Source organism: Peromyscus maniculatus, chromosome 7 (genome assembly GCF_049852395.1).
Source record: "Peromyscus maniculatus bairdii isolate BWxNUB_F1_BW_parent chromosome 7, HU_Pman_BW_mat_3.1, whole genome shotgun sequence".
NCBI classification, from domain to species: Eukaryota; Metazoa; Chordata; class Mammalia; order Rodentia; family Cricetidae; genus Peromyscus; species Peromyscus maniculatus.
Window position 1 is genome coordinate 62,834,288 of NC_134858.1, and position 24,250 is coordinate 62,858,537.

The following is a 24,250-nucleotide window of genomic DNA, read 5'->3' on the forward strand; positions in this document are numbered from 1 at the left end:
TAGAAGAGCATTATGCAGTCTATTTCTGGGGGTTTTTGTTACCCATTTCTGTTTATTTAGCATATCCTTTAGAGTTCTGTTTGATCTTTCTATAACTGCTTGACCTGTAGGATTATGTGGTATGCCTGTAATATGCTTTATATTGTAATAAGCAAAAAACTGTTTCATTTTAACAGAGACATATGATGGAGCATTGTCAGTTTTGATTTGTGCAGGTATACCCATGATGGCCATAACTTCTAGCAAATGAGTGATTACAGAATCAGCTTTTTCAGAACTCAAAGCAGTTGCCCATTGAAATCCTGAATAAGTATCGATAGTGTGGTGTACATATTTCAATTTTCCAAATTCTGCAAAGTGAAACACGTCCATCTGCCAGATTTCATTTCTCTGAGTACCCTTTGGGTTACATCCTGCTGGTAATGGTGTCTGATTGTAGAAGGAACAAGTAGGACATTTCTTTATTATTTCTTTGGCTTGTTGCCAGGTTATGGAAAAATCCTTTTTTAAACCTTTACTATTAACGTGATGTTTTTTATGAAATTCTGAGGCCTCCAGCACATTTCCTATCAATAATTTATCAATCTCTTCATTGCCTTGTGCTAGAGGGCCTGGCAGACCAGTATGGGATCGAATGTGAGTTATATATAAAGGATGATTCCTTTTCCTGATTGTATCTTGTAATTGAATAAATAGTGAAGTTAATTCTGAAGCATCAGGGATAAATTCTGCAGTCTCAATATGTAACACCACTCTTTCAGCATACTGAGAGTCAGTTACTATGTTGAGAGGTTCTGAAAAATCCATTAATACCAACAGAATAGCATACAATTCTGATTTTTGCACTGAATTATACGGACTTTGAACCACTTTACTTAAATTTTCTGATTTGTAACCTGCCTTTCCTTCTTTGTTGGCATCTGTATAAAATGTACGAACTCCAGATATGGGTTTTTGCCGTACAATTCGAGGCAAGATCCATTCAGCTCTCTTTATAAGATCAATTCTATTGCTTTTGGGATATTTGCTGTTAATTTCTCCCAAAAAATTACTGCAAGCTCTTTGCCAAGGTTCACTTTCTGTCCATAATTTTTCAATGTCCTCCTTAGTTAATGGTACGACAATTTCTGCTGGGTCTATGCCTGCTAATTGACGAAGTCTCAATTTTCCTTTGTAAATCAAGTCAGAGATTTTTTCCACATAAGTTTTTAATTTTTTATTTGGTTTATTTGGTAAAAATATCCATTCCAATATAATATCTTCCCTCTGCATTAATATTCCAGTAGGAGAACGCCTAGAAGGTAAGATAACCAAAATGCAATCCAGCTTTGGATCAATACGATTCACGTGTCCTTCATGCACTTTCTTTTCTACCAATGCTAATTCTTTCTCAGCTTCAGGTGATAATTCTCTTGGACTATTTAAGTCCTTGTCACCTTCTAAGGTTTTGAACAAATTAGTCAGTTCATCATTTTTTACCCCAACAATAGTTCGTAGATGAGAAATATCTCCAAATAATCTTTGAAAGTCATTAAGAGTCTGTAGTCTATCTCTCCGAATTTGCACCTTTTGGGGTCTAATTTTTTGTAGCTCTATTTTATATCCTAAATAATTAATAGAATCTCCTCTTTGTATCTTTTCAGGAGCAATTTGTAATCCCCAGCGAGGCAAAATTTTCTTTACTTCTTCAAACATTATTTCTAAAGTATCTGCATTTGAGTCAGCTAGTAAAATATCGTCCATATAATGATAAATTATAGATTTAGGAAATTTTTTACGTATCACTTCCAATGGCTGTTGTACAAAATATTGGCACAGAGTTGGGCTATTCAACATTCCCTGTGGGAGGACCCTCCATTGAAATCTTTTAACCGGTTGAGAATTATTATAAGTAGGCACTGTAAAAGCAAATCTTTCTCTGTCTTTTTCTTGTAAGGGTATTGAAAAGAAACAGTCTTTTAAATCAATAACTATGAGAGGCCATCCTTTTGGTAACAGAGTAGGCAAAGGCATCCCAGATTGTAGAGAACCCATTGGCTGAATTACTTTGTTAATTGCCCTAAGGTCTGTTACCATTCTCCATTTACCAGATTTCTTTTTAATAACAAATACAGGAGAATTCCAAGGGCTGGTTGATTCTTCAATATGCTGAGCATTTAACTGTTCTTCTACCAGCTCTTCTAAAGCCTGGAGTTTCTCTGTTGTTAAAGGCCATTGCTGGACCCATACAGGCTTGTCTGTTAACCATTTTAAAGGTAGAGCTGTTGGTGTCTTTGGAAGATCATCAGTTATTGTGCCCTGTTCTTGTATAATATGGATGGCTGGTGACCACTCATTAGAACAATATCTTCTAATATTTCTCTCAGTAACATGTGCTAGTTTATGATTTGTTTCTGAGATTGGAGGGATGTTAATCTGAGTATTCCATTGTTGCAACAAGTCTCGACCCCACAGGTTCATAGTTATGTTAGCCACATATGGTTTTAATTTTCCTCTCTGTCCTTCTGGACCTATACATTCGAGCCATCTTGCACTCTGTTTCACCTGAGATAATGTCCCAATTCCTAACAGTTGAACGTTTACCTCCTGAAGAGGCCAAGTTGGATGCCAAAATTCTGGTGCAATTATGGTAACGTCCGCACCTGTGTCTACCAGACCAGACAACAAAACACCATTTATTTTTATCGTTAATTTTGGTCTTTGTTCATTAATAGAAGTTTGCCAAAAAATTTTCTTTATGTTTTCTCCTGAATTTTCTATTCTCTCTGTTTCATCATTCTGACCAGCATGATTTATTCCAATAGGCATTTGGTTATTTAATCGCTCTCCAGAGCAGGCATTTCCTCTATGGCTGCCGGAAAGGTTTGAACTGGATTTGCACTGGGGGCCTGCCTGAGGGCCCTCTGGGAGTTTCCCGAAGACTGAGGCAAAGGATTACCCTGTCTGTCCTTTGTTGATCTACATTCGTTGGTCCAGTGTTTTCCCTTACCACACCTTCTGCATACTCCAGAAGGAAGGGACATTCTGTTGCCATTGTTCCTTGAAGAAACATTGTTTCTGGAAATGACCTGTCTACAGTCCCTTTTCAAATGTCCTTGCTTTCCACATCCAAAACATCTAACACTCCTCAAACCTTTTGAAATTACTTCTCCTACCCATGTATCATCATGCTCATCAGCTTCAACATTAATTGTTTCTCTAATCCAATCTTCCATAGGTGCAGATCTTGCCCTTAATGGCCTGATTATTCTTTTGCATGCTGCATTCGCATTCTCAAAGGCCAAAGATTCAATTATTGCCTTACCAGCTTCTGAATCCGAGACCGTTCTCTTTACTGCTGAAGCCAGTCTTTGTAAAAAATCTGTAAAAGACTCTTTTGGGCCTTGCTTCACCTTTGTAAATGATTCAGATTTTTTTCCTGGTTCCTCAACTTTGTCCCATGCATTCAAGGCTGCCGTTCGACATAAAATTAGGGTTTGGACATCATATAAACATTGTGCTTGTGCTGAAGCATATTGGCCTTCGCCCATAAGCTGATCCTGGCAAACTTGTACTCCTTTATCCCTCCATTGTTTTTCTATGTTTTTAGCCTCCTCCTTAAACCAAGTCAGAAATTGAAGTCTCTGGCTGGGTTCCAGAACACCTTGTGCGAGGTCCCGCCAGTCCTGTGGTACTATCCTATTATATGTTGACCAAGTGTTTAACATTTGCTTTACATATGGGGAATGCATGCCATAAGATACTATTGCCTCCTTAAACCTTTTTAAATCCAACATTTCAATTGGAGCCCAAGTATTTTGTGTAGCCATTTGATCAGGCATCTGCTGTACTGTTACAGGATAAATTAAGGGTGACTGTGTGAAAACAGGCTTTCTTTCTGCAACCTTATGATCCCGACTTGAAACAACTTCATTGTTAATTTCTTCTGTCTGAATTTTTACAGGTTTAACAAGTTCTTCTAACGCTGTTATCCTGGCACTTAAATTGACTATCTTTTTAAATATTAAAATGTGGATTATTATAGTGATGAGGTGCATAATTCCACCAATACTAATATTATATAGTTGTTCCATTGCCAGACTGCCTAAAATTTCGAACAAAAACCAATTTTCTTCCAATGTACACATAAAACCCATTTGTTTTTTAATGTGGAAAAAAATTCTCTTTTAGATAGTTTCCTTTAAAATATCTGATATATTATGACTTACCAAATCTGCGTAGAACAGTAGAAATCCGAGGGGATTTTCAAAGCAGCCACCTAGTGTCCCAGGTGTAAATCCAGAGAGAGAGAGAGAGAGAGAGAGAGAGAGAGAGAGGAAAGAGAGAACGCACAAGAAAGCGTAGCCGGCTAAAGCTTAAATGCAGCCACGTGTTCCCTCTTGTGCTGAGTCAAGGCTTGGGTCTGGCTTCCTTAAGCTCCGACCATGTGCGTTGGCTTTACAGGCAGGGCCCTGTTCGGCAGGGCAGGTCTGAGTTGTTTGTAGCACCGGCTTTAGGCAAGCTGCTCACAGACCTAGGCCTGGGCTAGAAGTTGCTACCCGGACTAGGACGCCAGCAGCTCGGACTAAGAAGCCAATCGCCGCCGGCCGCCGTGTGCCGCCGCTGCCGCCGCCGCCGCCGCGGGCTGCCTGCCGCCCTTGCGGGAAAGCGGACCTGCCGCCAAGCCAAGCAGTTTTTAATGGATTCTTGTCACGTTGGGCGCCAGATGTAGATGTAACCAACCGTCTTATTAAATAAGAAACACAGAAACAATGTAAAAGAGAAAGCCAAGAAGTCAGAGCTCAGAGCTAAAATCTCACCCTTCCTCCTGCTGTCCCAGCTTCGCGAAAAGAGACCTACTTCCTCTCGGTTCGTATTTTTAAAGTATGTTGTTCTGCCTTCTCATTGGTTGTAAACCCAAACACATGACTGCCTCGTCACTGTCTGAATGTACAGCCCCCTAGGTCTTAAAGGCATATGTCTCCAATGCTGGCTGTATCCCTGAACACACAGAGATCTTATGGGATTAAAGGCGTGTGCCACCACCGCCACACTCTTGCTATGGCTCTAATAGCTCTGACCCTGAACACACAGATATCTATGGGATTAAAGGCGTGTGCCACCACCGCCACACTCTTGCTATGGCTCTAATAGCTCTGACCCCCAGACAACTTTATTTATTAACATACAATCAAATTAATATTTCAGTACAAATCAAAATAATATTTCAATACAATTAGATTACCACCACAGAAGTCCTTCCTCATGATGCCAGGCAAACACAGGAATGTCCTCAGCAAATGTCTTCTGTAGTGCAGCATTCCCCTGAGTCAACATGCTTGAGTACCGTCCTGCTGGGCTTGGCTCAGCCAAACTCCAGGAGAGAGTGGCTGGGAAGATGTTCCCTCTCACTGAGTTGTGGGGTACAGCAACCTCAAGGTAGGGTTCATATCTCAAATGTGTACTGTGCATTGGGTCACTGACTTCTCTGAACCTGGATGATTCTCTCTCTCTCTCTCTCTCTCTCTCTCTCTCTCTCTCTCTCTCTCTCTCTCTCTCAAACAGAATCTCATGTAGCCCAGGTTGACCTGCTCTGTAATGGTAGCTGAGGACAACCTTGAACTTTTTATCTTCTTGCATCTGACATTACAGGCGTACACCACCATGCTCTGTGCATGAGATGCTAAGGACTGAACCCAGGACCTTGTGCATTCCAGACAAACATACTACCAACTGAGCTATATACCTTGTCTGTCTCTTGTTATCTCTCCCTGACCTGACCTTGTACTATGATGCCCAGGCTCACCTTGAATTCCTGGGCAATCAAGCAATCCTCCTGCCTCAGCTCCCAAGTAGCGATGATTACAGGCATGTACCACCACACCTAGGCTACCTGTCGTATTTCATTTACAGTGTTGTAGGCGCTAAGTGAAACATGAGCCTTTGCTGACAGCTTCTGCATGCCAGGCCCTTGGCTAATTAATCCCTTTGCTCATGCTCTGATTTATATCTCCTGACAGCCTGATGAGGGAGTTCCAAGATGGCCTCTGTTGACATCTTGGCAAAGTGAATAGAAAATGAGTTGGGGCCTGCAGGACCGACAGCTCTCCACAATGTGCATAAAGTGGGACGCAAAGTCAGCCCTGAAGATGTCTAGCCCAGCTGACTGTGACCTCCTTTGGTTACTGACCTGTTACCCTCCCTGTCTGTGTTTCAGTCCCTCAGCCCATACACCTGCTTGCCACCTCTTAGTGGGACCCCCCAGCCCCTCGACTCCTATAGATTGCATCCTGACTCAGCAACTGACCTGCTGTCTGCTCTGACCAAGGAGGAGCAAGACCTCATCGGGCCAGTGGTTGCTTTGGGCTATCCCCTGGGAAGGGCCATTGTGGCTCTGCAGAAGACAGGAAGGCAGAGCCTGAGCCAGGTGAGTGGGCCCCGGGCTGAGGGGCTGCCATGCTGGAGCTTTTGACCTTGAACTTGCAAAGGGTTTGCGCCCTCCCTCTCCCTCTCCCGTCTCCTCTCTTGCAGTGCTGGGGACCCACGGGCCTTGTACATAGTCGGCAACCTCTCTACCATTGGTCTAGAGCTCCAGCCCTTGAGTCCGTCTCTTTAGAGGCAGAACCTCACCTTGGCACAAATTACCAAGTTTGTGATTGAATTTCTAGGCCTTACTGCTTCCCCTCCACGGGACTTCAGCAGGAATCCCCATGGCCATTTGGGGGAATCTCCATAGTCAAACCCAATCCTAGTCCGTGCCCCAAATACAGGAGGCTGGAGCTTTAGACAACCAAGAACCTCTCTAGAACTGTCCAATAGGACAATCTCTACTGAGAGATATCTGTATGTGTGTATTTGCTCATGTGTGTGCTGTGCTGTGTGTGTGTGTGTGTGTGTGTGTGTGTGTGTGTGTGTATGCAAATATGTGTGAAGGCCATAGGTCAGCCTCAGGTGTCTTCCTCAAATACTGTCACATCTTTTTAGACAGTCTCTTACTTGTAAGTGACATTTGCTGCTTCAGCTAGGGTGGCTGCCTCAGTCCAGTGATTGGTGATCCTTGCCAGCCAGGCCACATTTCTTCAGAAAACTAGCTCAGTTGGTTCCAGTTGGTTCCAAGAGTATAAGATGCTTCCAGGTCACCTGAGCCTAGCCTTCAGGTTGTGTGTGGTCCCTTCCACCTCTTCTGTTGGTCAAAGCGTGTCCAAGACCAGTCCAGATCTGAAGGGTGGAGAAATAGACTCTACCTCTTGATTGGAGGGACTGCAGAGAAATCCTATCCACTGTCAACCTACCACAGTGGGGTTCAGGTGCTCAGGAGAGGTTTCGTGGGAGTTCCACACACTGAGGTAGACTTCGAGGCTAGAAGAGCTCTGACTCTGAGATAAGAAGCGCTGCCATGACAGGGACAATATCTTTGGGAGATGCCACCTAACCAGTCTAGCTGTGGGAGGTAAGAGAGACAGGCTCCTGGGACTTAAGAGAGGAAATTGGGGGCCAGTGGAGGGTACCTTGATGCCTAGATCAAAAACGTCGGTAAATGACCCAATAGACAACTGGGAAGTATGGAGGGACTGTGAGCAGGGATGGGAGGTGGTACTGAATGCCACTGCCTTCGCCCGCACCCCCTCCCAATGTGCCTGTCCACTGTCACGTCAGCTCAGAGCCCCCCCCCCCGCCCCCCGCCATTCCTGCAGCTGATCAGAGTGACCCTGAGAGGTCAGGTGATATGGAGCCTCATTCTGGCAAACCATCAGCTCTGCCAGGGCCTCCATTTCCTCAGCAGTGGAAGGGGTGGGGTGAATGACTTTCAACATGTGCTCAGAGCCAGGTCTATGTGTCCCGTGGTAGCTCCTTCGGGGGGGGGGGGGGGGCGGGGGGGGGCACTGGACTCCGTGCTCCTGCATCCACAGACCTCCAGCTGCAGGCAGCCTGCTCTCTGCTGCTGCTTGTTGAAGCTTCCTGTGCGGGGACGAACAGACCAAGAGCTCTGAGAGTTTGAAAGCCACAGAGCTGGACGATCTGTGCTCCCGCCGGCTCTGAAGGTCAGCAGAAACTTGACCTAATCCTTCCCAGCGACACACGTGGTTCTCACGGCCTAGAGCTTTCCTCTGGCACCTGTCCCCTATAAATCCTGCTTTGATTTACCCAGCACTGGCATTAGTCCCCCATGTCTGGTTTATCTCCTCTGCTAAGCTGCGAGTTCCTTGAAGGTAGTTCTTAATTGGTTTTATGAACATGGCGTGTGTCTATTGGGCTCCTTTGCCTCCGCTGCTGTGGGGATGCAGAGGTGACGGACTAGTGAGTGGACACACATGTAAAGTGGAGCGGTGTGCACTGCACTGGGTGGGTGGGGCCCAGTGAACACAGAGTCTGCAGAGAGGCCTCCTGGGAGGAGACTGAGGCGGCTGGTCTTGGATGGGGAGCTGGACAGAGGCCTGGAGAAAAGGAGGAAGCTGAGTCTGGGAGCAGGATGGAGAACGGTGACGAAGCAGCACATTTGTTTTGGAGACAGGGTGTTTATGTAGCTAGGCTGGCCTCGAACTCACTATGTAGCTGAGGATGATCTTTAACTTAATTAGTGTGTGTGGTGTGCGTGTGCACACGTGTGCATGGGTACACGTGGTGTAGTGTTTGTGTACATGTGTGTGCAGGTGCAGACACTCATGAGCGCATGAGAGACCAGAGAAAATAGCCTGGCCTGTCCTTTTCTGCTTTATTCCCTTGAGACAAGATCTCTCGCTGAACCCGCAGTGCTGAGGTTACAGCCTGGCATGTGGCGATGTCCAGGGTTTTGTGTGGGTGCTGGGCACTTGAACTCAGGTCCTGACATTTAGGAAGCAAGCACTGTTACCCACGGGGCCATCTCCTCAGCCTTGACCTTAACTTCTGATCCTCCTTCTTGCACCTCCCCAGTGCACCATCGTGCCCAGTTATCTATCTGGGGCTGGAGATGGAGCCTCTTCCACGAGAGGCAAGCACGCTACCAGCTTAGCTACCTTAAGGCGGCACTTACTTTGGTTTTTGTTGTTTTTTGAGACGACAGGTCTTTCTATGTCCCCGGCTAGCCTCAAGCTCACTATGTAGCCAGGCCAGCCTTGAGCTAAGAATCCTCTGGTGCAGCTGTTTACCCTGAAGGCAAAACAAGCCTCTGATGACATAATCGGTGTGTGTGTGTGTGTGTGTGTGTGTGTGTGTGTGTGTGTGTGTGTGTGTGATCAGAACAAGCTTTTCTGCCACGTCCCCTCGCCCAGCTGTGGTGCAGACTGTTGCCTGGTGGGAACTCTGTTCATCCTAGGTGACAGGTGTCTGGGGGTGGGGAGGGGTACATGGGGATGGGAGCGTGAGGAGGCTCCTTTTACATTTGGGTGCTCCTCTGAGGAGGATGGTGAGTCGGGTGGCCGTGGTGGGGTGGACTTACTCGTTCAGAGCTTGTCCTGCACCCCACTTAGGCTCTAGGAACATTTGAACAGCCCTTTTCTTGGATTCTAGCCCCCCACCTGGGACCTTGAGGACCTCTTGTCCCTCTTCTGTTGGCTGTTACTGTGATAGGTTGTCCAGTCTGCATGGCCTTGGGGAAGCCCTGGGGTGACTCCCCGCACGCCCGGCCACTCCTCTTACCACCTTTTCCCCCTCTGCCCTCTTTGGCCCAGTTCCTCGGCTACCTCAGTGCCTGCGAGAGGCTGCTGCGTCAGGGCTATGACGAGGCCCTGGTGGATGAGGCCATGGAGATGTTCCAGTTCTCCGAGCACCAGGTCAGCTGGGTCTCCTGCTTGGGCCCCAGGAAGTGGAAGCATAGGGTGCAGGGGTGCGGCGGCGGCCCCAGAGCAGGCTGTGGAGCTGCAGGAGGGAAGTGGCCTGTTCACACTGGGGAGAAAGAACTGACCTAGAGAGTGGAGTACAGCCGAGGTGGGAAACAGAAAGAAGGGGTGGAGAGGGCAGGAGGCTGGTGTAGCGGGGGCTTTTCTGTGGGTAACCGAACCAACACACCGCATATTATTGGATTCCTGGTGTTTTTGAGACTCCCGTGCAGGAGCGGGAGGAAGACTTGGACTCAGGGAATTTGTGCCCTCCCAGCATGCAGGGAGCTGCAGGCCCTACAGAAAGAAACAAGTGCCCATGACAGCTCCTGCCTCAGTAACAGGGCAGCCATTCACAGGGCTAAGAGTTTCAGGAAGGACTGGGTACCAAAGAGGAGAAGACTGGGTACCACAGCGGGAGCGTGGGGGGTGGGGTCTTCAGCAGAGGCTGAGCACCACAAAACCCAGCAGTACCAGCACACCGGCAGCACCCCTGGCTGGGCCTCTGTGTCCCCCTGGACCTGCTGTGCAGCCCCTCATCCTGCCCTAATACCAGTCTCAGGGAACCAGGGTGAGCCAGATGATGGGGCCTCAGCAAGAGCCGGGCCTTCTTTCCTTGGTAGAGGAAGAAAGCATGAGCTCGCGTCCCCAGAGGAAGAGAAAAATGACAGGCACAATCCAGGGTCAGGCTTCTCTAGTGAAGGGACCACAGCTTTCTGGGATGGTTTGAGGTGCAGGGGCACCAGTGGCGGGGCGGGATACCCAGGACTGAGGCAGCCTTGCAGTGATGGAGTTCCCCATCTCCCTCCTCTTCAGGCGGGGGAGTTCCTGCGCCTCTGGCAGCAGTTCAGTGACATGGGCTTCCAGCCAGACCGGATCAAGGAGGTGCTGCTGGTCCACGGCAATCGGCGGGAGCAAGCCCTGGAGGAGCTGGTCGCCTGTGCCCAGTGACAAGCCAGGATACTCCGTGACACATGGCTGACCAGTGAAGTACCAGACCCACCACCCATCCTAACTGCATTATTAAAACCTAATAAGACAAGCCTGGTGGTGGCAGTGGTCGTGGTGGTGGCGGTGGCAGTGGCGGCGGCGGCGGCATTGGCGGCACACACCTTTAATCCCAGCCCTTGGGAGGCAGAGGCAGGTGGATCTCTGAGTTCAAGTCCAGCCTGGTCTACAGAGTGAGGTCCAGGACAGCCAAGGCTGTTAGATACTGTCTTTGGGCGAAGAGACACCATGACCACAACAACTCTTACAAAGGAAAACATTTAATTGGGTGGGTTACGGCTTCAGAGGTTCAGTCCATTATCATCCTTGTGAGACATGTCAGCATGCAGGCAGACTTGGTGCTGGAGAAGGAGCTGAGAGAGGGGAAGGAGCTACATCTTAATACACAGGCCACAGGAAGTGGTCTCAGACACTGAGTGTGGCTTGAGCACATATAAGACCTCAAAACCCACCCCCACAGTGACACACTTCCTCAACAAAGCCACACCTGCTCCACCAAAGCCACACCTCCTAATAGTGCCACTCCCTATGAGCTTATGCGGGCCAATTATATTCAAACCACCACACACACTGAAACCCTGTTTTGGGGTCGGGGGGGGGGGGGGACACAAAACCAATCCAAAACAAAACAAAACTAATAAGACTAAAGCCAGGTGTGGTGTCTCAAGCCTTTAATCCCAGCACTCAGGATGCAGAGAAGATGGATTCTTGAACTTGAGGCCAGCCTGGTCTACAGAGTTCCAGGATAGCTAGGACTACACAGAGAAACCTCATCTATAAAAACAATTATGAAATTAAATTAAAAATAAAAAATACCTAACAAAGCAGGGCATGCTTACTGTGAAGCACAGAGAATGTCATGGGTGGGAGTCATTACCAAACAGCCATTGCTAGAAGCAGCAGGCAGAGAGGAACTGTTTCTTGGGCAAGCCTTGGAAAGCATTCTGTATTTAACTCTTTAAACTATGTGCATTGATTTTGAGACAATTAAGTAAATGACAGGAATTATCTTGAATCCTGCATGTTTGGGACCTTGGTGTGGGAAACCCTTAATATATATCAGACACCCTGAGTTCTTTTTAATGTATTTACTTTATATGTGTTATGTATGCACACACACATGCATGCAGGTACCCACAGAAGCTAAAAGAGGGCATCAGATCCCCTGGGACTGGAGTTATAGGTGGTTGTGAGTCACCTGATGTAGGTGCCAGGGACCAAACTCCAGTCTTCTACAGGAGCAGCATGTGCTCTAAAGCTTCTGACTGCTGAGACACTTCTCTGGACACACCCCGAGTTCTTACTGTCCATGTCCGACTCAGGAACTCTCTCAGCTTCAGTTTCCTAAGGAAAAATATAAACCTGACTGGAGTTCCTATGGTGGCACACGCCTTTAATCCCAGCCCTCGGGAGGCAGAGGCAGGCAGATCTCTGTGAGTTTGAGGCCAGCCTGGTCTACATAGCAAGTTCCAGGACAGCCTGAGCTACATAGCAAGACCCTATCTCAAACATAATAAAACAAAGGAATCTGACTAGGTCTGCATTTTCCAGGCCTGGCTCCTTGTCCATAAGAATTCTTAGGGAATCCCTGGGTCCTGCACCTTATATTCTGATTCAGAAAGCACAGATGGGCAGACCTCCAGGAATCTGGGGTTTTGTTGTTGGTTGGTTAGAATTACATTGTTTTGTTTTTGCGTGAGGTATCTATGTTACCTGGTTGGTCTTGAACTTGTGAGCTCAAGTGATCCTCCTGTGACCTCAGTCTCCCAGGTAGTTGTCCAGCCTTGTTTTATGTCTGAGGCTCTCTGGAGGCCTTTGCAATGCAGCAGGCCCATGACCCCCATGCATGACCCCCCTAGACCACCAATCTGTGCTGCTTTCTGCTCTGATAATCTGGGTCCTATACCAGCCTGTCATCTTTGGGGGGCGGGGTTGGGATGACAGTTGTCTCTAGCCACCCCAAGCCTATATTTAAGAGGCCTCCAGGGATTGAGAGGACCAGTTGTTGCTGGAGTGGCCTGTGACTCAGCCAAGGCACTGGCACCCTTGCCTCTGACAGCAACCCACCCAAAGTCCTGTAACAGTCACCAGGATTTGGAACTTTATTCTCTTTGCTCTGTAAATGGAGATGGAGCCGGAGCCTGTGGAAAACCCAAGGACAGTGCCCAGAGCGCTCCACTCCCTCGCTCAGTTGTGTGTTGGGGATTTCTGCAGCTGAAACTGCAAGCTCAGGACTGTGACCCAGCTCTCCGGAGGGCCAGCAGCTCCCCGGAGGGCCAGCAGCTCCCCGGAGGGCCAGCAGCTCCCTAGAGGGCCAGCAGCTCCCTGGTGCTCTCCACTAATCTCAGTGCCAGCCAGCTTGAAATCACGTTGAAAACACTCCTTGGCCTTCTAACTTGCTTTGAGTAGGTGGAAGGCAGTGCCCGGAGGAGTATTTGGGAAAATGGGCCAGAGAGCATGAAGTTGGTCATGAGTCTGTTGTTGAAAATGAAACTGACTTGGAAAAGAGTAAAATTAAGTCTGAACGCCGTCAGGCTGTGATAGACCTGAGGCTTGTTCCACTTAAGCTAATCTGGCTCAGAAGGTCACTTTTATTAAGTCCATTGAACTAGAAGTGACCAGCTGGCAGACCGACCCACAAGTCACTCACCGCTCTTCTTTCCTAGTGCGAGCAACCCTTCCTCCATGTCCATCCCTGGGAAACTGCTGATTACCAAGGAGACAACAGAAACACTGGTAGTTTGCAATAAATAGTTCAGTTGTTTTTTAAAATTTCATTCATGTATATGGGTTCACAAGTTTAATTAGGGTTGTTTACAGGAGATGGGCAATTTTCCAGTAGCCACACCACTGAAGAAATGTCTTTCCTTCCCTCACAGCCGTTAACTGCCTCAGGGAGGGGTGGTTCCTCACAAACCACACCCCCTTAAAGATTGTTTTAGGAGGTGGAAAAATAGAGTTTGAGACATAGACTCTGAAATCAGATGAGGCTACAAGTTCAGCCTTATTGATAACTAGCCGTGTGAACTTTTGAAAGTTGTTCGTCTTCCCTGTGCCTCAGTTTCTCATTCATAAAACACAGACTGAAACTTTTCTATGATGCTGATTGAGTGGGATAGTGCATAGGATGCTTGTGGCACTATCTACCAGCCCATTCACATAGTTCCTCCCTTTCCCTTCTCTGCTCATCTCTCTGTCATTTAACGAACACCAGCTGTTATGATTTGCTTACGTGTTCTGGAGAGTTTCGGACTTAGTTCCCAGCTGATGGTGCTGGTGGGGAATGGCAGAAGGAAGTCACACCATGTGCTTTCGAGGACCCTGGCCCCTTCTCGCTTCTCCGCTTCTCGGCCACTGTTATGGGAGCAGCTTTGCTCTGTCGTGGACTCCCACCATGATGCTCTGCCTCACCACAGGCTCCAAACGACAGAACAGAGCGACCATCATTTGGAACCTCTGAAACTGTGAGTCAGAAATGTCCTTGGTTTTCTCACTCATTTTCCCAGCTACAGAAAACTAACACAGCTGAATTCTGTAACCAAACTCAATACCTGAGCAAATCTGTCCCCTGTAAGATGAATTGCTAAATGGTTTTATTAATAATAATAAAAAAAAACCTGGAGCCAGATATTGGGGTAAAAACTGAGAGATCAGGGAAGCAGAAAGAAGCCACCACGTTCTTACCGCTAGAAATCCTCAGCAAAGAGACCTACTTCCTGTATACCACACCTGTATCCTTTCTGCGCCATGGATAGCACTGGGATTAAAGGTGTATGCCACCATGCCTGGCTCTGTTCCCCAGTGTGGCCTTGAACTCACAGAGATCCAGATGAATCTCTGCCTCCCGAATGCTAGAAGTAAAGGCGTGTGCTACCATTGCCTGACTTCTGTGTTTAATATAGTGGCTGGCTTTTTCCTCTGATCTCCAAATAAGCTTTATTTATTAGAGCACAAATAAAATATCACTGCAGTCCCCCGGGGACCCAACCTCTCTGATCAGCAGAGTTGGAGAAAGTAGGCAGAAAGAAGGATGACGGAAGGGCCACCTGGGAAAATGGCAGCTCTACAACTAATAGAGGGTCAGGTGGCTCCTGAGATATCAGCAGATGACAGACACCTGAAGCGGGACTCTGGATAAGATGACCCCTACAGGGGAGGACAAGAGGATGGGGAAGTCCAAGCCCCAGGGAGGCCAAGCCTGGCCCCAAATCCAGCCTTGCTTCTTATCATCCTTGTCCTCTCAGGTGCCGTCCCCTCTTCTGGTCCCCACCAAGTCCCCGAGAGACACATGCCAGTGGGGTGAAGAAGGAAGACCCCTGGTCTAACGGGACAGTTATCTTAGAAGCCACTTCAGGCTGAGCTTTCAAGCTCATTGTGTCCCCAGGGAACTGTGCCAAATGTCTTCTGTTTAGCTCACCCTTGGCCACTTCCTCTGAAGCACCCTGGTGATTACTCTGGGCCCACTGGACTAATCCAGGATGATCTGCCTGAGACACAGCGCCCAGCCTAATCTATCTGCAAAGCCCTTTTTTACGTGGGAATGCAGTTCACAGGTTCTAGGAGTTAGGCTAGAACCTCTTTGGAGGATCATTATCCAGCCTGCCTCATGGGGGCAGTAATATGTGATTAATGGTAACAATCTGTGCTTGTATTATACCTGGGACATTCCTGTTTCAGAACGGAATGATAGCAAGGCCCATGTCTGTGTGGCCCTGAGTTCCTAGTTCCACTGACTGACGTGCAGGTAGGCCAGGCCCTCCTAAGGCCGGACCTCAGACCTCAGACCTCGCTGGCGCAGCTCCATCTGGAGGAGCCTTGCTGCTCTGGCTTCAGAACCAGCCGCCTCCCGCAGCTGTCACAGGAGGAGTGCTGGCCAAGGTGCTGCCATAGCCTCCTCTCAGCCTCGACCTTTGCGAGCAGGGGACAGTGGAGAGAGACACACCCTAGTTCTTGGTTGGTTGGAGTGGAGAACTCAGGAGTCCCAGATCTCTTCCAGAACGCTCCTCCTCTATCAGCCCTTTCCTTCCATACTCCCTAGGCCCAAGTCTGTCCCACGGTCCCTGTCATCCTGTCTGCCTGCTGTCGGAGAAGTCTTTGCCAGGCTCCACAGAGGGCATATGGCCCTTTGCTTGCCTTAGGCTATGGTGGGGTCTTAGGCACAGTGGAAGTGGCCAAAGGAAGGGCTTATCCCAGCTCTTCACCCTTGACCTTGAGACCTACCGTAAGGAAGATCTTCAGGGGTCCCAGGGAAGTTTCCTCATGAAGGCTAGGGAGGATCCCAGAGCTTCACCCTCAGTGCAGGTACCTCTGGGGCACTCACCTCTCCTTCAGACCCTAGGGGCCGGACCTTTGCTCGTATGTATGAGGATATCACAGGAGCACAGGCACCCAGGAATGTCTCAGCATAGTCTCTCGGTCTCTCCCCCGACACCCTGTGTGTGTGTTTGTGTATGTGTGTGTGTGCATATGTGTACATGTGTGTGTATGTGTGTGAGTGTGTGTGTGTGTGTGTTTCCCACCCACCCCCCTCTTTCCTCCTCCTCTCTCCCTCTACATCTTCCTCCCTCTCACTCTGGGAAATGAAATCCTGCTACAGGCACTACTGAAGGAAGTTTGGGGTACGTGTGCTTTCACTCTGGGGACAAGGGTGGCCTGCGCAAGGCAAAAAACTGCCACCTCAGCTCTTCTCACCGGCAGCCCCACTCCAGGCGCCCCACGTCGCTTCTCCTCAGCTCTGCATTGGTGCCTATGGGGGGTGGGGGGTGGGGTGGGGGGTGGCTCCGCCTTGTGTTCCAGGAGCTGCTGCCCAGGTCATGAGCCAAAACTGCCACCAAAGATTAACCAGTTTGGTTCTGGGGATATGGCTAGGGTGTGGCTCAGTTGGCTCGCCTAGCATACACAAAACCTTGGATCCAAACTCCAGCACCACATAAACCAGGAGTGGGGTTTTATACTGGCAATGCCAGCACTTAGGAGATAAAGGCGAGAGAATCAGAAGTTCAAGGTCATTCATTCTCAGAGTTTGAGGCCTGGGTTTGTTTGTTTACTTGCTTGTTTTTATTTTTTTTAATACATTCACCAATTCTCCCACCATACATATCTTTATTGCCTAGCAGACCAGCTGGGCACAGGTCAGGGAGAAAGCTGATGAAAAAACAGGAAATGGTCTCTGTCCTTTAGTGAGCTGCCAGAGTGGGGCTGGCTTGTGGTGGCAGGCATGACATGGGTCATAGCCCCGGCTGACAATGGCTGCAATGAAGGGGCCCAGCAGAGGTTGCTGGGCCTTCACTGGGCCAGCTCCCCCCACAGAACTGGGTCCTGGCCAAGAATGCCTGCTGCTGGTTCCATACCCTGCCCAGCTGGGGCACCCACCCCAGCCTCCAAGGCTCCTGCCACTGCTGGTGGCCCTCCCTTCTGCCCACTCTCCTCCAGAACCTGCCCTTATAAGGCCACCCACTCAGGAGATGCAAGTTCTGTGTCCTCTGGGCAAATGCCCACACAACGTCATCTGCTGCTTCTCTGCTCAAGAGATTTTTAACCTATGATTTGATTTATTTTGTCGTTAAGAAAATGTTTCCAGGTTGAACAGAGACATGAACTGGGTTCCAGATGAGGGAACAAAATTAGAAGCCAGGGTGCTAGGGTGCTGGGGAGCTGGGGCCCAGGACAGGCCCCAGGGGATGGCTTAGCCAGTTTCCACATTCCCTCAGTAGCCAGGCAGTTCCAAGAACTTAAGCTCTGTGCTTAGGTGACTCCCAAGTGCTTGGGGGAACAGCCCTCCCTCCCCTGCAAGCCATCTTAGTGCATTGCCAAGGTGCCCTGTCCTCCTTTGACCAGGAATGGACACATGTCACTGCTCAGGGCCAGCTCACTCTGACATGTGCCATTGGATCCTTGAGAGCCCCCCTTCTGGTCCTGGCCTTGGAGAATCTGTTCCTGCTACAGAGCCTGTGCCACTGAGGGCCCGCCCTTCCCTGTCCCAGGGAGCTCTGAGGAAGCCAAGGCCTTCCAGTCTGATCCTGTGCTCCTTAACCAGCCGAGGGTCCTTCTGCTGCACACGGCCACGCTCCCTGCTGGATGTGGTGGGAGGACATCCTGCCTGATGGAGACCCAGAGACAGGCTTGACTGGGTCCCAGCTGAGGCACTGTCATTACCTGGGAACTGACCCTCAAGGTCCAAGGTCCGGTGACCACTAAGTAGCGGCCTCCTTCATCCCACTGCAAGGCCTCAGGGACAGAAGCAAGCCTGGCTGTCTCCGTCCTTCATCCGGCACAGTTCATGGCTGGAGGGGGCACTAAAGGATTTTCTGGGTGGAGAAAGAATAAGGCAAGAAGGGAGGGAGGGATGGAGGGAGGGAGGGTGGGAGGACAAACTCATGAAAGCCACCCCTGCCGAAGTGGCCCATACTAAAGGGAACTGGCTTCCCTTAAAAACAAAGGAAAGCGCTGGCGATTTAGGATGCTACTCTCATTAGGGAACCAGGCAGCCATGCTTAGTCCTTGGTGGCCATCCCTCAGAGACTGGACGACCCAGGTGTACAGGACTGGGGTAAAGAAGAGATCCTGGTTTCTGGGAGGGTCCCAGCATTCATCCTCAGAAGGCCTTGAGTCCGGAGCTCACTGACAGCCCCAGTACCACACTCCTTTCGGAAGCTTCTCGGCGGCGGCGGCGGCGGCGGCGGCGGCGGCGGCAGCGGCGGCGGCGGCGGCGGCAGCAGCAGGGTTAAGCAGAGAGGAGCCTTGGTCTTCCCTGGGCGGTCAGAAGCACACCACACAGCGCTGTGATGCAGCAGGCTAAGCTCTGTGGAGAGAGATGGGTGCTGCTGGTCCAGGAAGCTGCCACCTTTGCCCCTTTGCTGTGTGACCCTGATTCTTACTGTGCAGGGGCAAGTGACGGAGAAGACAGCCTGGGGACAGTTCAGAGTTGTTTTTACACACACACACACACACACACACACACACACACACACACACACAGGAGTTGTTTTTGAGTAGGTAGGGGTGGGGAGGTGGGGAAGTGGTTTCTGGGTAAGAGGCTGATGCTGAGGGAAATATTTTGAACTCCTCAGGGATACAGGGCCCTCAGGGACAGGTCATAGGGAGAGTATGTTCTTGGTATCTGGATTTTCAGTGAGACCTGAAGCAGGGAAAGCCATCTGCTGCAACAACCCAGCCGAGAGGACTCCTGTCTGGAGGAGCATTGTCCAGGTCCCTTTGATGGAGAGGGATCTGGGTCTGTGCTCTGCAGCCGATGCCCTGGCAGGAGGAATCACGACAGATGCTTCCCAGGCCAAGAGCCCCTCTTCATGGCTCCCACTTTGCCACTGTCAAAGACTGCCTTCCCCGATTGCAGCCAGACCAGTGGCTACTGCAGAGACAGTCCACAGCCCTTCCTTGAGGTGGAGAGCCTTCTGGTTCATTGACAGGAGCCAGGCACTGTTTGAAGTTCTGTGTCCAGCCCTTCGAGTTTAGGCATTGTTATTGTGGCCACTGCCAGATGCCCACCCGATGTTCAGAAGCTGAGCAGCTGTCCAAGAGCACCCAATCAGAAGGCCCTAGAAATGGCTGTGAATCCGGAAAGTCTGAGCTAGCAGCTGGAGCATTCCTACCACTCCGCATGCTCTCTCCCCTGTGAGCCTACACTCAGCCCCTCCCTGACCCCATCGCAAATATACACACAAAATGGGTAGCATGGGTGGCACTTCCTAGCCCACAGCAAGGGCCTCCAGAGCTCTCCCTCTGGGACCTGAAGAACTCCTTAGTTAAACTTAGCTACCTTCAGACCTCACCAGGAGGAGAGACCCAAGCCTAACCTAGAATCTGGAGCTATGGGGCTGCTGGATCCCTTACCTAGAGGGCATGGCCAGGAGCTTCTCACATCTTCTTGTTCCTCACCTAAGAGGGGTTTGAATGGTCAGTTTTTTTCCTCCTCAAAGTGGTTTGGGGAGGCAATCGTCCAGCTTCCGGTCACGGAGACACCACCCCTACCCGGAAGACATACATGTCTCTGCTTCCCGTCACTGTGTGATCAGTCCAAGCTTTGAGATGGACACTTGCCAATATGCTTTAAACTGCTGGGTGACTGGTGCCCGGGTCGCTGAGGGCCAGAGGATGCAGGCACACAGCCAGCAGGCCCTCGCCAGGAAAGATGGCACGCTCAAACTGGGTCATTAGAGGGAACCTGAGGACAAAGGCTGTTGGCAAAGGGTGAAGGGTCACTCCAGGGACAGAGTGAGGCAGTGACAGGGCTCTCCCTCCACCCCTCCACCTGTAGGTGCAGGTGGGCACCCCAACCGGAGGCCTGAAAGGACGGCTTGGAAATAGCCACCTGACAGGAGCTGACATTCAGAGCAGTGGGGGGGAAGTCGGTTCAAAGCTCCCGGAGGAGGGAGCTGGGGGCCAAAGCCTTGACTCACCCACGCTTTCTGGCTCCCTCTGCTGAAAGGTCCAAGCCTCCCAAGTCTCAGGAGCCCAGTGATGTGACCCAAACAAGGGTTGTCATACATCTCTGCCTGTCACTTTCACTGCTTTAAAAGCAAGCTGCAGCTCCCATTTCCTGCAAAATAGAAGCCCTGTTCTCCAGCCTGCGTGCGCAGGCTCCGCCCTCATCTCTAGCCTCACAGCCCAGGAGCTCTTCGGAGCCTGCAGGGTGACTGCGTGAGCCTTCCTGTCATCCACATCTCCATCCTGCTCTTATACAGAAACCAGGTTCAGAGCTGGGGTGTGGGTACATGCCTGTAGTCTCAGCGCCTGGGAGACTGAGGCTGGATATCCCCGGAGTCTGGAAATCCAAGGCCAGCCAGCCTGGACAACATAGGATCTCATCTCAATAAGATGAGTTGGGGGACACACACCTGCAATCTCAATACTGGTGGGAGTGGAGGATGAAAAATTCAGAAATTCAAGGTCAGCCTTGGCTACCTAGCAAGTCCAAGGCTAGCCTGGGCAACATGAGACCCTGTTTCAAAACAAAAACCAAAACAACAACAACAACAAAAAACCCAGCCAGAAGGGCATCTCTCTCTCTCTCTCTCTCTCTCTCTCTCTCTCTCTCTCTCTCTCTCTCTCTCTCTCTCTCTCTTCCCCTCTCTCTTAAATAAAAATAAGTCTTTAAAAAAAAAATCAAGCCATGGGATCTTTGTGAGTTCGAGGCTAGTCTGGTCTACCGAGCGAGTTCCAGGAAAGGCGCAAAGCTACACAGAGAAACCCTGTCTTGAAAAACCAAAAAAAAAAAAAAAAAAAAAAAAAAAAAAATCAAGCCAGGGCTGGAGAGATGCACTGTGTTCTTCAGAGAACCTGGGTTCAGTTCCCAGCACCCACATGGCAGGTCACAACTCCAGTTCCAGGGGATCTGATGCCCTCTTCTGTGGGCACCAGGCACACACATGATGCACAAGCATACAAGCAGGCAAAACAACCAAATAAAAATGAATTGAGCTGGGCGGTGGTGGCGCATGCCTTTAATCCCAGCACTCGGGAGGCAAGAGGCAGGTGGATCTCTGTGAGTTCCAGGCCAGCCTGGTCTACAGAGCGAGAGGCTCAAAGCTATACAGAGGAACCCTGTCTTGAAAAACAAACAAACAAACAAACAAAAAAGAATTAAAATGCTAAAAAAAATAGTCATGCATGGCAGCATGCACAGCTTTAATCCCAGTACTTTGGAGGCAGATGCATGTAGATAAGATTGAGTTCAAGGCCAGACTGGTCCATATAGTGAGGTCTAGGCCAGTTAGGACTACAAAAAGCCATCTACCTCTGTGTGTGTGTGTGTGTGTGTGTGTGTGTGTGTGTGTGTGTGTGTGCTGGCGCGCGCGTGCCCCAGAGGTCCACCATGGCTATAATTTCTCTTGAACTGTCTACTTTGTTTTTTGAGACCAGGTCTCTCACAGAGACCTGGGGCTTGTCAGTCAAGTGAAGCCTGCAGACCAGACAGCCTCAGAGACTTGACTGCCTCTCCCTCCTCAGCACTTGGATTACAAGCTCAGCTTTTGTTGTTTGTTTTTTTGGTAGCCCAGGTTGCCTCAGACTCACTATGTAGCTGAGGCTGGTTTTGAAGTCCTGATCCTCCTGCTTCAGTCTTCCAAGCGCTGGGATTACAGGTAGGCTCAGCAGCTTTTTAATGTAGTTGTCAGGAAGTGAACTCAGGTCCTTGTGCTTACCAGGCAAACACTAACGACTGAACTCTTCCCAGCTCCTCCATTCCCTTTCTTAGCAGCTGAGACACCAGAGGGAAGGCTCCATGCTTCCTGGCAGCCGAGGCTGCAGAGGACAATGCTGCCATGAGACCTCTGCACTGCCGTCCTGTGTCGCGATCCCCACACCCAGAGGGAGCTTGTCTCCTGACAGCTGGGTCTCACACCAGCTCAGTCCATTTGCTGCTGCTCCTGAGGAGTGACAGCAGCTTGAACAAAGCAATTAGGATGAAAAAGAGGCCCAGCTGCTTGGGGCCAGAGGAAAATAAACAGACCGGTCCTGTGTGTACTCCATGGCCAAGAGGAGCAATCCTTCACTGGGTGATTAGCTTTTCCAACCACAGCCTCCTCCATCCCCGGAAGGAAGACAGGGTGGCTTCTATTCCCGGATCCCACTTTGCCCAGGGTGTACAGGTCACCCTTTCCTCATGAAGTCTGCTCTGCCCCCTGCCCCCCAGCCCTCACTGCTTGGACAGAAACTTTCCCCACCCCTCTGGAGTCCGAGGCTTGCGATGTACCCCCCAGGGGTTTTTCTCCCAGTTGCTCTATCGACTCATCCTTTTGTTCTGTCAGCAGACATCCATTAAACACTACTCATTCATCTAACAGATGGTACGCATCCTTGCTGTGTTGTAGACACTGTTCCTGGTACTAGTGATACGTCAGTGAACAACACAAACAAAAGTCTCTGCCCTTGGGCTGGGAGCACAGCCCACTGGTAAGGTGCTTGCCTAGCATGCTGGAAGCCTGGGGCTTGGTCCCTAGCACCATGAGTGGGGAGATCGCTGCTCTCTTGGATTTTGAATTTAACAGGGGAGAAAAAGATAAGAAACAGGTGAAACCATAGTGGAGAGGGTGATGCTAAATGCTGCAGAGGAAAACAGAGGGCTGGAGAGACAGTTCAACAGTGGAGAGGTCCTCTTGGAAAGGACATTTTGGGGTGTGTGTGTGTGTGTGTGTGTGTGTGTGTGTGTGTTAGTCAGTGTTCTATTGCTGTGAAGAGACACATGACCATGGCAACTCTTATAAAAGAAAGCATTTCATTGGAGCTTGCTTACAGTCTCAGAGGTTTAGTCCACTATTGTCGTGACAGGAGCATGGTGGCCCATAGGCAGACATTCTGGAGAAGTAGCTAAAAGTTCTACATCTGGATCCACAGGCAGCAGGAAGAGAGAGAAAGAGAGAGAGCCAATGGGCCTGGCTTAGGCATTTAAAACCTCAAAGCTGACCCCAAGGAACACATTCCCTCCAATAAGGCCACACCCACTCCAACAAGGCCACACCTCCTAATCCTTCTCAAGCAGTGCCACTCCCTGATGACTAAACATTCAAACATATGAGCCTATGGAGGCCATTCTTATTCAAACCACCACAGTGTGTCTGTGTGCACATGTGTGTATGTATGTGTGCATAAGTATGTCTGTGTGAATGTTTGCTTATGTGTGCTTGCCTGCAATGTGTTCATGCACATGCACATGCCTATAAGCCAGGAGACAGTTGTTTTCCCAAGATGCCATCCATCTTCCTTTTTTTTCTCCCTGAGAAAGGGTCCCTCATTGGCCAGGGAGCTCCAGGGACTTCAACATCTCTGCCTCACCAGTGCTGGATTGCAAGCCTATGCCGTCACACCCAGCCTTTTAAGGTGGATGCTGGAGTCAAACTCAAGTCTTTGTGCTTCCAAAGCAACATTTTACCAGCTGAACTGTCTCTGTAATCCCCTCATTATCTTTCTTTGTTGCTGGCTGGAGTTTTAATTTTTTTTTTCAAGACAGGGTCTCTCTGTGTAGCTTAGTGCCTTTCTTGGAACTCACTCTGTAGCTTAGGTTGGCCTCGAACTCACAGAGATCTGCCAGCCTCTGCCTCCCAAGTGCTGGGATTAAAGGTGTGCGCCACCACCACCCGGCTTGGAGTTTTAGTTTTTATTTATTTATTATTTTTTATTTTTAAACATAGGCTCTTGAGATTAAATTCATGTCCTCCCACTGGCAAAGCAAGCACGTTACCAACTGGGCTAACTCCTTAGTTTTGCTTAAAATTCTTTTTTTCCCTTTGTGTTTGTTGGTTTGTTTGTTTGTTTGTTTGTTTATAGGCAATGTCTCTCTATGTAGTTCTGGCTGTCTGGGAACTTGCTATGTAAACCAGTTTGGCCTCCAAATCAGAGATCCACCTGCCTCTGCCTCCCTAGTGCTGGGATCAAAGGCGTGTATACACTGTGCCACCGGGCCTGGCTACTGCTTAAAATTCTCAAATGCTTAAATCAGTCAACTTTGGGAA

At 49.5% G+C, this 24,250-nt stretch overlaps 1 protein-coding gene across 1 annotated transcript in view; it reads left to right on the top strand.

Moving 5' to 3' along the window:
• The window catches only part of Ubap1l (ubiquitin associated protein 1 like), a 30,641-nt gene extending 19,823 nt beyond the window's left edge, over nucleotides 1–10,818 (top strand). Inside the window, exons 3-5 of the mRNA XM_006979333.4 lie at nucleotides 6,197–6,406; nucleotides 9,630–9,731; nucleotides 10,593–10,818. Coding sequence (XP_006979395.2) covers nucleotides 6,197–6,406; nucleotides 9,630–9,731; nucleotides 10,593–10,727 — 447 coding nt within the window. The 3' untranslated portion in view covers nucleotides 10,728–10,818. The remainder of the gene's footprint in view (nucleotides 1–6,196; nucleotides 6,407–9,629; nucleotides 9,732–10,592) is intronic.
• Nucleotides 10,819–24,250: the final 13,432 nt, after the last annotated feature.